This window comes from Cervus elaphus, chromosome 28 (genome assembly GCF_910594005.1).
Source record: "Cervus elaphus chromosome 28, mCerEla1.1, whole genome shotgun sequence".
Lineage (NCBI taxonomy): Eukaryota > Metazoa > Chordata > Mammalia > Artiodactyla > Cervidae > Cervus > Cervus elaphus.
The window spans coordinates 51,555,091-51,567,625 of NC_057842.1; the positions used below are offsets into that span (position 1 = coordinate 51,555,091).

At 35.0% G+C, this 12,535-nt stretch overlaps 1 protein-coding gene across 5 annotated transcripts in view; it reads left to right on the forward strand.

Annotated features, from left to right (window-relative positions):
* The window catches only part of USP45 (ubiquitin specific peptidase 45), a 52,459-nt gene that overhangs the window by 21,432 nt on the left and 18,492 nt on the right, over positions 1–12,535 (forward strand). For 4 of the 5 annotated variants that reach the window (XM_043890195.1, XM_043890196.1, XM_043890198.1 and 1 more), the window contains exons 6-9: positions 1,277–1,419; positions 2,026–2,121; positions 4,215–4,345; positions 5,620–5,707. In XM_043890195.1, coding sequence (XP_043746130.1) covers positions 1,277–1,419; positions 2,026–2,121; positions 4,215–4,345; positions 5,620–5,707 — 458 coding nt within the window. Of the gene's footprint in view, positions 1–1,276; positions 1,420–2,025; positions 2,122–4,194; positions 4,346–5,619; positions 5,708–12,535 lie in introns of those variants that run through there. The other variant, XM_043890197.1, reaches the window with a different exon arrangement.

Genomic DNA, 12,535 nt, shown 5'->3' on the forward strand with positions numbered 1-12,535 from the left:
ATATAAAAGAACATTCCTTTAAAACCAGAAGATTTGAGAACTTGGCAGTTTCCTGTCAAACTTCAAATTATAATGATTTAGAAATCTGTTAAATAGATAATAATAATATCAGTTCATAAATGTTAAGAAATTTTTCTTCATTTTCGTAGTCGTTAAACATGATGAATTGATATAATTTGTAAATCGGTGTTAATTATGCAAGTCAATAAGCCCCAAACATGCACTTTACCATACCCTTAAGTATTCCGTATTCTACTTTTTGTATTATGCTGTGGGGTTCCCCACCCCCCATCCCCAGGTTCTGCATCCTTGAGTTCAGCCAACCACAGATCAGAAATATTCCCCCCAAAATTCCAGATAGTTCCTAAAAGCAAAACCTGAATTTGCTGTTCATTGGCAGCTATTTATTTACATAGCATTTTTATTGTATTAGGTATTATAAGTGGTCTAGAGATGATTTAAAGTGTATGGGTGGATGTGCTTATGTTACATGTAAATACTGTGCCATTTTATATAAGAGACTTGAGCATCCGTGGATTTTATTTTGACAGTTTCTAATTTATAGAAAACAAGAACTATACCATTCCCAAATTATTACTGTAAGGTGTTTTTAAAATTCCATCACATTTCTTGTTTATTAACTGGCATTCTTTTGTAAGGAAACTTTTTTTCTTTTATCCTCATTTAAAAAGTCTATTGTCAATTCAGACTCACTCTCATTTTGTTCAGTGAGTAATACTCTTATCAGCACTCTTCTTTATTTTGATATTCAAATTGTTCCAAATTGGACCACTGGAAGCCTGTTCAAAATGATGCCTGTGTATTTTGCCATACTCATCATTTTTCTGCTTTGGAGCACTTATTTTCTGGCATAACAAAAATGGTATAGGCTCATTTTGCCTCTTTTGCTGCCCCTGGTTTAGAATCAGCCTTTTCTTCAAAGAGTCTTCATTTGTTTTAATGGACAATGGTATTTAGAAACCAAGATTTTTTCTGCTTGCTTATTTAAAATTCATTTTAAACTACTTTATTTTTAAATTCATCTGTAATTCCGCAGGTAGGTTTGAAGAATGGATGTGTATGTATTAAGATGAATTAAAATGAATTGCTTTAGCAATAAGATACAAAACAAGAGCTACTTATCTCCATTTGTATTCTTGCCCCTCAGAAACACTGATTCAGAGGAAAATCTTGTTTAATTTTAAATAATATATTTAAATTGTATCAAATTATATGTATTTAAAATCTCATATCCGTTGTGTTTTCTCTAACTTAGATGCATTTTCTAGAATCATAAAACTTTGTGAAGAAAATTGTGAAGCAGGTGAAAAAAATAAGGGAAGAAAAGGTGGCAGTGTAACATCTGTAAAGGGAATTACAAATTTAGGAAATACTTGCTTCTTTAACGCAGTTATGCAGGTAAGAGCCATGAGAAGGCTTTGTAAAATGTATAAGTTTGTTTTAGTTAATTTGTGTTTTTTGGCACACCTTGGACGTCAAATTGCACACCTTGAACTGCTAAATGTTTGTGTAGAAGTTTGTTTTCTTTTTGATTGCTTTAGGCTGTCTTTAGCCATTGGGCTTCCCTTGTGGCTTAGCTGGTAAAGAATCCGCCTGCCATGTGGGAGACCTGGGTTCGATCCCTGGGTTGGGAAGATCCCCTGGAGAAGGGAAAGGCTACTCACTCCAGTATTCTGTCCTAGAGAATCCCATGGACTGAATAGACCATGGGGTCACAAAGAGTCAGACATGACTGGGCAACTTTCATTTTCACTTTAGCCATTGTCATACAGTATATATGCCTTCTTTTTCCACAGTGATTCTGAAAGACCTCTGTATTTTACCATGGCTCTGTCAGTAATAGTGATGTTTATTAAATGTAAACTGTATTTAGTTAGATTTTCTTAAAACCTAAAGACATTTTTGCTATATCAGATGATATTTGAAACTTGGAGAGTATTTATTCTGTGAAATTGGAGGCATATTGTAACTGAATCAGAAGATAATACTTTTGTTTTCTTTCAGAATTTGGCACAGTCTCACATTCTTACTGAATTGATGAATGAAATCAAAGAACATGGTACAAAACTCAAGATTGTTCCTTCCTCTGATTCTCAACTGGTAAGAAGTTTAATTATCTGGATAATAGCTCTTTTTAGATAAGCTGGTGATGTTGCCAAAATCTATTTTTTTTACTTGTCAGAGCTATCCATTGAGATGATAGTCAGAGAATTTGAAAAAATAATTCAAAAGTGTTTTGTGAAAATAAATAATAAGACTTAAAACTTCTAAAATCAGAGCTTTAAGATATGTTATGCTTCAAACATCTCGTAAGTCAAACAACACAAAAAACACTGAGGGAGCTTTTGAGTAGATATACTAGAATAAAGTGTTTTGATTTTTGTTGAATGAAATGTCTAGGACTCTTGTTTTATATTATAAAATTTATAGTTATTGGTGACATTTGCTTAAATACAACATTTTTATCCTTTAAAGGTAGATTTAATTTTAATAGTGATCATCTAAAGGTTTTTTGGAGCCTAGTGAGAAAGGGAAAAAGGCAGCCTCTGACACTCGGAAGCTAGCCTGATACCCACAGTTAGGCTGTGTTATTCCCGTGAACCTCACAGAATACCAGCTTCAAGCAAGGTTACTCCAAGACTGTTAAAATGAGACAAAACAAGTCTGCTTAATACTTTTGTCTAAACCAAGATTACTCTTCCACTGAGAAAATCCAGTCACCTTCCCTAGGCCAAGATGAGTCACTGTGACTTTTTTTTTCATTTGTTACATCTTTATCTTCATTCTAGTCTCCTTTTATTGAGATATTTCATCGTAGAAATACCCCCACTTTTTTACAGCATCCAATTGAGAGCAGACGTTTTCTTAAATTATTTTCCTTAGATTAATTTCTTCCCTAAACCACCCAACTGAAACCCAAATCCTCTCTTGGTTCTTTTGAATACCTCTGATTGAGACACTCCATGGTTCCCCGTTATATGTGTTCCCCCTCAAAGCAACAGGTAGTGAACCCATCTTGTTCTGCTCCAAGTGTGTTCCTGGTGGTGTTGGAGGGTATTACACTAATAATTAGGATTCCAGTTAGAAATTGATTTGTCTGTGTGTGTTTTAGAGGAGCAAAGAGTGAAGGTATAGCTCATAATCTGGCTGTTGAAATTCTTAAAAAAGAGGAATACTAAAACTTCTTAGCCCAATGCAGTAATTTTAGATTTTTCTTCCAAGGAGGCAATTTTGAAAGACACTATGGCTGTATTTTTTGTTGAAAAGTCAATCTGTAAACTCACTGCCCTTTCATTCTCTTGAAATTTTTGTGGTGGAGCCCTGTTCCCACCTTGGGAGCTAGTGAAGACTACTTTACTAAATAATGCTAAGCATTTGAAAAGATTTCTTATTAACTGTGATCTGATGTTAGATTTAAGTATTTCACACTTGAAGCTGTGAAATTAGTGTATGGCAATCAGATTTTATAGCTGATCACTACAGGTTTGTGTCATTCTAAGAGGGAAATTTTCAATCTTAGGTCTCTGTTTTTTAGGACATAGTAGTTGACCTGAGTTGTGGGACTATCAGTGTAGATCACTGCTCTTTCACCACCTGTTTTCTTTGGGCCTTTGTAATCTGTATGCCTTTTCTTTCTTTACCTTATTGTGGCTCAGACCACCACTAATATGTTGAACAGAAGTGATAAATGTCTTAGTCCCCAAATTAGGGAGAAAACACTCAGTCCTTCATTATTATTAAGAGTAGGCATAAAATAAGTACAAGGTTATGTATTTTGTGATATAATTTCCCATTCCTTATTTTGTTAGTAAAATATTTGGAAAAGGGTATGGGGTTTTGCTAATAAATGTTTATGATTATTTGTGAATATGTACAAATAGCAAGTCAATGAGTAATTTTAGGAGAGCACATGAAGGGACAGTTAAAAGCAATGAAAAATTGGTTTTTCACTCTTAAGCTAATAGTTGTACAAAGTAAAGGGCAGAGGATATGAGAATACCTATATTTTTCAAGGTAAGGCATTTAATTTCACTTTTTATATAGTTATCTTGTATATGAGGGAATAAAGCTTCTTAATACACTTGAGGTGGTTTAGTCATCATTTAAACAGTGTAACTCTCTCTTAGATTTTTTAATGACATTGTATTTTAAAATTGTTTATTTTTGACAAAGAGTTGATCCTGTTTTTAAAGGAGCCGTTAGTGGTGGAACTTTCAAGCCCTGGACCATTGACCTCAGCCTTGTTCCTGTTTCTTCACAGCATGAAGGAAACTGAAAGAGGACCACTTTCTCCCAAAGTTCTTTTTAATCAGCTTTGTCAGAAGTGGGTACATCTACCATCTTAATATGAATGATCATGAGTTACGAAGCACTAGTATGCCTATCTGGGCTTCCCTGGGGCTCTGTCAGTTAAGAGTCTGCCTGTGATGCAGGAGACCTGGTTCGATCCCTGGATAGGGAAGATCTCCTAGAGCTTAAATGAGTAGTTTGACACTTCCTGTGACATTGCCGTTATGTCTTGGACTACCAAGAGAAAGGGACTTTCCAGGTGGCTCTAGTGGTAAAGAACCCACCTGCCAATGCAGGAGACATAAGAGATGCAGGTTTGATCCCTGGGTCGGGAAGATCCCCTGGAGAAGGGAATGGCAGCCCACGCCAGTATCCTTGCCTGGAGAATCCCATGGACAACAGGAGCCTGGTGGGCTATAGTCCATAGTGTCAGCGAGGAGTTGGACACGACTGAAAGCTACTTAGCACACATGCATCAAGAGAAAGAGCTAACATTTGTTTAGTTGCAGCTGTGTGCTTTATGTGAATTATGTCTCATAGTGCTCTGAAGACGTGATTGTTTTCCCCGATTTTATGTATAAGAAAACTGAGACAGCCAGAAGTTGAGTAGCTTCCCTTGTTTCATGAGAACAAGGCAGGGTTTAAATAGATGTCTGTCCTGACTCAGAAGCCCAGGATGTAATACCATAAAGTGAGAAAATTATAGAATTATAAAATCTAAAAGTGCCGTTATAGATCATCTAGCTTAGTTTTCTTATTTTTTAAGATGAGTTTTGAGGTATGAGAGTTTAAGTAAATTTCCCAAGATATTGCCAATATGGTTTAAAGCAAAAACCCTTGTGTGCCTAGAAATAAATACGTCATAAAGGACCTGGCTTAACTTTAAAGCATTCATTTATTCTTTCATAGAAATTTGAAAAAAAAATATGTGTGTGTATGTATGTATATATGTATATTCCTAGTTTTGTGATATTCTGTGGTGTGTCATGTGCCTTAAGGGTGTCCCCAAATTCTCAAGATAAAAGTTCAGTATCCTGTACTGTGGAGCTTGACACATGTGCTGTCCTTGATGTGTAGCCATTGCTTAATAAACATTAGCTATATTGTTTTCAGTGTCCTGAAGATCTCATCCTCATGGGAACAGTAACCATATTTTGTGGTTCTACTTATAGAAAAAGGAGTAAATTGAACCTTTGAATATATGAATATTGAATATATGTTGTTTCAAGGTGATTTTAAATAATAGTAATATATTGTTGGTAAATGACTTTATTTATTTTTCTTTCCTGTTTTGTTTTTAAATCATAGGGCCCCTGCATTTAAAAGTTTTCAACAACAGGACAGTCAGGAACTCCTTCATTATTTGCTGGATGCAGTGAGGACAGAAGAAACAAAGGTCAGATGTCTCAATGTTTATCACATATACTCTTTAAGAAATTGAAGGAATTTTACCAAAATTTTAATGCACAGTTGAAAGTAATTTGACTTTTTTTTAAACTATTCTGTTTATCCTCCTCCCCTTTTTTGCCCTGCCTACTGCAAGATTATTTTTTTTTATTATTTTACAGCTCTATTATCCTTTATTAGTTTATATACTTTGACTATAAATAACAGAAATTAATTAAAACTAGCTTAAATAAAGAAAAAGGAATCTAATATTCCAGATAATGGGGATATAGGACAGGAAGTTTTTCAGAAATCCAGAAAGTAATCTCCTTTCCCCCGTGGTTTCTCTGGCTCTGTAGATTTTCTTTATGCATGTCTCTGCAGACTGAGTAGCTTCTTTGCTTCCCTGTCTGAAGGGTCGCTCGTAACCGCCACGGCTTGCATGTTGCAGTTCCACGGCTTGCATGTTGCAGTTCCACATGTATAAAGATGAACTGGCTGCTCGTGAATCCTAATTTTAAATTCCCCAAAGAGAGAAACCTCATTGTCCCATGTTGGATTAGAATTCACTTAGGGATTAGAGGATTGGGATCCTAGTCTCCTGAATCAGGGTCTGTTGAATAAAGAAGATCTAGATAGATTTCCCAAACAGTGTTTACTGTAATCCTGTAAATAAATCCCTTAATTTAGTGGCTGTTGGTTGACTCTAATATTAGTTATTTTCACCTTTTTTGGTGGAGTCCTATGCAAATAGGATACAGTTTTTCAGAGAAAATGCCAGACATTAAAGATGTCCAGTATACAGCACATATCCCCCATTTCCTCCTTTCTCACTTGGAGCAGACCCTGCTAATCATTCATCACCGTTCCACTGAGTCAGGATTCAGTCTCAGAATCGTTCTTGACATAGCACTGTGGACAGCCCCTGCCAATCCTAATTGTCATAACAGGTGAAAACCCTGTTTCCTGTTCAAGGGGAATATATTTCTTAATCTATATGTTAATATGCAGTAGAACAACCAGCAGCAAGTGAAGGGCTGATGTGCTTGTGGTAGGTGTTTCTTTTGTTACTAGGAAGGGTGGAGTCTCTTCTTTTTTAATTCTACTTTGTTTGAATTGTACATGACATTGTAGTGTTTCTTTGTTCTGAATGGCCAGTTTTCAGTGAAGAGACAGTAATGGTTCTAATAATTTCTCATAAATTATCTTAAAGAATGAGTTAGTTACCAAACAGTGTATATTACAGTTCTGTCCTTAATTGGCTGTTTATAGGCTATCATATTAAATAAGTTGAATTTCCACTTCATTTTAATGGGACTTCCCTGGTGGCTCAGATTTGGTAAAGCATCCGTCTGCGATGCTGGAGACCTGGGTTCGATCCTTGGGTTGGGAAGATCCCCTGGAGAAGGAAACGACAACCCACTCCAGTACTCTTGCCTGGAAAATCCCATGAACAGAGGAGCCTGGTAGGCTACAGTCCATGGGGTCGCAAAGAGTCGGACACGACTGAGCGACTTTACTTTTTACTCACCTTCTGTTTAAAATCAGGTCTGTCATCTCTGTTAGATTGTGATCTCCTCAAGGAATGGTATTCTATGCGCCTTGCACTTAGTAGGTGCTCATTTAATGTTTGTTCAAGATGTTGTCTGTGTTTACTCTTTAAATGGGCAATTTCATTTATGTATTGAATTGGGAAGAAAACAGTTTCTTAAATGAATTATACTAACTAGTTTTGGGGGGCATTTGCACTTACTTCGAATGTTATAATTTGAATAAACCGTTAAATTGAAGGGTAGTTCTGCATTGTATTTTATCTGTAATTTATTTTAAAGAAATCAGTTAAGAGTAAGTTTTGGGAACATTAGCACAGTCCCACTGAGCTAATAATTCATTACACTTTCTTAGATCTAGAAACTGATACCAAGAATGGAGATACAAACTTAAGTGTTTCAGACTACCAAACTAATGATCTAATTCTATACAGTACTGCTGATTAAACTTTAATTTTAGGGACTTCGTCTGCGGTTCCACTGCAGGGGATACGAGTTTGATTCCTAGTTGGGGGACTAAGATCCCACATGCTGCACAGTGTGGCCAAAAAAAAAAAAAAAAGTTTAATGTTAATGCTTGATCATATCAGTGACTAGTATAAATATACATTTTAAGCTTGCTATTTAAAATGTAACCATAATTATTTCACTATTTGAAAAAGTATTGAATCTGATTTAGTAATTGATATTCTTATTGAAGGGATTAATACAATAAGAATTGATATTCTTTTTGAGGGGATTGATACAAGGTAACAAAGTAGAAAGAGATGCTCTGTGTTAGGAATAGTAAATGCATTTTGACCTTCTGAGCCTACAGATGACACAGCAGTTACTTTAGGATTAATTCAAGCCATCAGTTGCTAGAATGATTTTTTCCTTTTCCCCTGAGATTTAAAGGAATATGTTTACTACATGGTGGTCATGTATCATTGTGAATGGAATTAAAAGTCACCTTTTAACAATGTTTTTCTCTGTTGATATTACAAATAAAACAATAAAATCTATCCTTGTAATTTTTTTTTCTATTTTACTTTTATTGATGGCATTCTTTGTTACAATTATCCTTTTGTCGTAATGATGCGTTGGGATTCACAGTATATTGAACACTCGGGCAGTACAGCAGGAAACATTGGTTTTTGAAAGCTCTTATCTTTCTTCCTCTGCTTGAGGCTTTTAGATGGAGTGGCAGAATTAAAATGTCAGGTCTTGGGTCTGTTCTGTCTGGTAAGCAAGGACGGTCACGCTGGTCGGGCCCAGTGAGCGCCCGGGCAGGAGCCGCATTGTCTGGCCTGGGAACGCACAGCTGTTAGTGACTGCTGCTGGAGTCTGTCGCCGCCGTGTGGGCCTGACTGAAGGAAGGCCGCAGCGGCCTGTCTGCCGCCAGACTCCCAGTGAGGGCTCAAACATGGCTGACCTCCTCTCATACTGGCTCACTGAGGGCTTTTTCTTATGACTGTGAAGTGGAGGAATAAACTCGCTCTTGCTGAGTAGGGAGAGAAAAGGGATCATTTGTGGAAAAATTATAAATTTTTTCATATGTGAAATAAAGTCAAATTCACAATAAGGGCTTCTTTTATAGGCAGTCTTTTCTGCTTAGAAATATATGCTTCTTGACTGTTTTTTTCCTTTTAGTTTGAGCTATCACTAAATTAATGGTATTAGTACATTTTTATTGTCAGAGATTTATCACCTTAATCCATTATTAGGTAACATGATTTTAAAGGTAGAATAGGTCTGCTAACTTAAATTATGTGTTTTGCATTCTTATTTTTTATTTATTTATTTATTTTTTATTAGTTGGAGGCTAATTACTTCACAACATTTCAGTGGGTTTTGTCATACATTGATATGAATCAGCCATAGATTTACACTTATTCCCCATCCCGATCCCCACTCCCACCTCACTCTCCACCCGATTCCTCTGGGTCTTCCCAGTGCACCAGGCCCGAGCACATTCTTATTTTTAAAAAGAGTTTAACAAGGAGGTTTGAACTGGTTGAACCTTGATACTGCAAATTGATTAATGTGCTGCATTTGTTAGTAGGTCTCTGACCAGTCTTTTTTAGAAATCTAAGTGGTTCAAAGCACAACTCTTAACAATGAAGGTTGTAGATGGACCTAAACCCATTTATTTTTTTCAGCTTGATGAACTACCTTTTAACTAACTTTAACAGTTTTTAGAGCAGAGAATGTAAATTTGTGGTTAGGATACAATAAAAAAAGCAAATGTCTATTAGTTTAAAAGTTAAGAATTTAAACGATTTCGTTGTTTTTACTCTTTTAAAAGAGTGATATTACAGCTTATATATCAGAGTATGGTAAAAGCTCATTAAAAGTCATGTCTGAATTAGTAAAATGTTCAAATTGTAGAATAAATTTATACACTTGTAAGTTGAATTAAAGGTCTTTAGTTGCTAGAGAGACTTTTTACACTTATATCTGTAGATGATATTTATAGGTGTCTATATGGGTATTTATTGGCACCTTTCATTTAACCATTGAATATTTCTCTTGCATGGAATTTGCACCATTCGAATTTGCTTCTTTTAGTTCAGTGTTCTCTTTTCAAGGTATAAAAGTCAAGTTTACCTCAGACAGTATCAAAACTATATCAATTTTCAACTTTATTGAATCTGAATTGGAGATTATTTCAATATTTAATAGCTTTTGGGACACATATTTCAATTTCCTTCACATGTAAGTATATTTTAGGAGTGAGTAACATGGTATGGATTGTTGTATGTTTACTTTTATATCCTACTTTATATATATTTAAATTTTTGAATCTTGCATTAACTTTCAAAATACACTTATAGAGAATAGTGAGCCGTTCTAGGAAATATAATGTGCTGATCATAGGCTAGTTAATAAATAGAACTTACTTTCATAATTATTGGGGAGGACTATTAAAAATAATTATAAAACATATCATACATATAAAAGAACATGTACAAATATAGTTTAAAAATATAGTTTAAAGCATACTATAAATACTATTAGCACTCCTCCCTACCACCACCTCAAGAGTTAAAAAATAGATTATTAGTACCGTAAAAGCTACCTGTTTCTTTTTTTCAAATTCTTCTTCCTCAGCACAGGTAACCACTATTTTGACTTTTACAGAAATCATTCCATAGTTTTGAGAGCTACTTCTGTATGTTTAAACAACATATTGTTTAGTTTCATAAAACTAGGTAACAAGCACAAACTTAACTGCCTTTATTGGATGGTTCTCAAAAGATGAGTTGAGAGAATCTCTGGAACATAGTCTGGCTTTGGCTTCCCAATTTACAAGACCTCTTTCTGGGGAGGTCAGTAGGCAAGGTCATGAATGTGTTCTGAGTCACACCTGTCAAAGTCAAGGTCAATTGACAAGAGATTAGAAAAGACCAGGTACTATTTCTCATCCCAGAAGGCTGGAGACTGCTCCTGAGTTTTCTGCTTCTGAGTTCATCATATCCCACTTCCTGACTCTCAGGAACAGGCCCAAGCAGAACAATTCTGGGGTGGTAATTTGTGTCCTTTCCTGACCAAGGCCACAGAGCAGGGAGGGGGGGTGTGTAACATTAGCAGCTCATTCCCTCTACATTCTGTCCTCAGAGAAAAACATGGTAGAATGGCAGAAGGGATCTTGGTGTCAACAATATGTCCATCTTGTAAGGCTCACTGCCCCAGTCTAAATTGGTTGCCTCCCACATTAGATAATGTAAGCATCATTCTGAAATTCTTCCTAACTGTCCTCATGGGAATTCCCTTTGACTCTCTTACATGATGCCCCTGCTGTTGCCTGTAAACCACTTTGTTATCTTTCTTTGTTTATGTTCTCATTTGGTGGTGTGTGTGTATACATATGTTTATTTTTCCTTTTGATTTTTCAAAAAGTGGCATATACTAATACATGACCCTGTCTTTTTGAGATAACATATTGTAGCAACTTTCCATATCAGAAGATAAAAAGTTTCCTTTTTTAAAAAAAAAAACCTGTTCCTTTATAACCAGTTCTCACTGCTTCCTTATTAATTGTCCCTTATATGTTGTTTCCAATGTTTTTGCCTTTATGAATAATGCTCTGATGAATAATGTATGTGTGTTATTTCGCATGTCTGTAAGTATATCTGTATAAATACAGAAGTGAGCTTTCTGGGTCAAATGATGCATGCATGTGTAATTTTGATAGCTATTACCAACTTGTCCTCCATAGGCATACAGATTTCACTCTGTCAGCAACAGAACATGTTTGGAGAGTGTTTTTCCATAGCCTCACCAAAAGACTGTTGTACCAAACTTTAAGACTTTTGCCAATCTGATAGGTAGAAAATGGTATCTCAGGGTAATTTTAGTGTACATTTTTCTCTTTTTGAATAAAGCCCAATATATTTTCATTTGTTCTTATTTTTTTGCCCATTTTTCTAAAAGGTTTTGATCCTTTGCTGATTTCTAAAAGCTTTTTGTGTACTAGAGAGGAAATATGTTACCAAGTTTATAATTTGTGATATGATTTTGCTTATAATGTGGCAATAGCTTTTTTTTAATGTAATGTTAAACATTTTTTGTTTTTGAATTTAAAAATCTTAAATTTTTTAAAAAAATTTTTATATGGCTTCTGGATATTGAGTCTTAGTTGAAAAGGCATTTTTACTTCAAGGTTATAAAAGAATTTCCCCATGTTTTCTTCTGGTACTTTTATGATTGACTTTTATCTAAATCTTGATCTATTGAAATTTACCCTATTCCATGATATTTCCATTTTTCCCATTTGGCTATCCTATAATTACCCAAACTATATAGTGTGTTTTCCCCACTAAATTGGTAGCATTCTAATTATACTAATTTTTCATGTTATTTGGGTTTTTTTCTCAACTTGTCCTTGGTTGTGTTTGCTTATATGTTTAAGTACTAGACTTAACCTTTCAGTTATGAAGATTTTAATGCATTTAGTCAGTCATCTCTTCCTACATTTTCCTCCCTGCCCCCAAGTTTTCATTGCTGTTCTTATTTATTTTTCCATATCTAGGTAGAACCTATCTCTCCCTTCAACTTCTCACATTAAAAAAAGAAAAAGAAAACTCTAAAATCTATATACTATTGCCATTTTCACTGGAATTATGTTAAATAAATAAATTGGGTGGAAGGTGAATTGAAATGTTCGTAATGATAGGACTTATCCAAGAACATGCTCTCTGTCTTTCCATTTGGTCAAATTTTCTTTTGTATCTGTCAGTAGTATTCCTCATTTAGATATTACACATTTGTTTAGTTTATTCCTAGTTATTTTATATTTTCAGTTG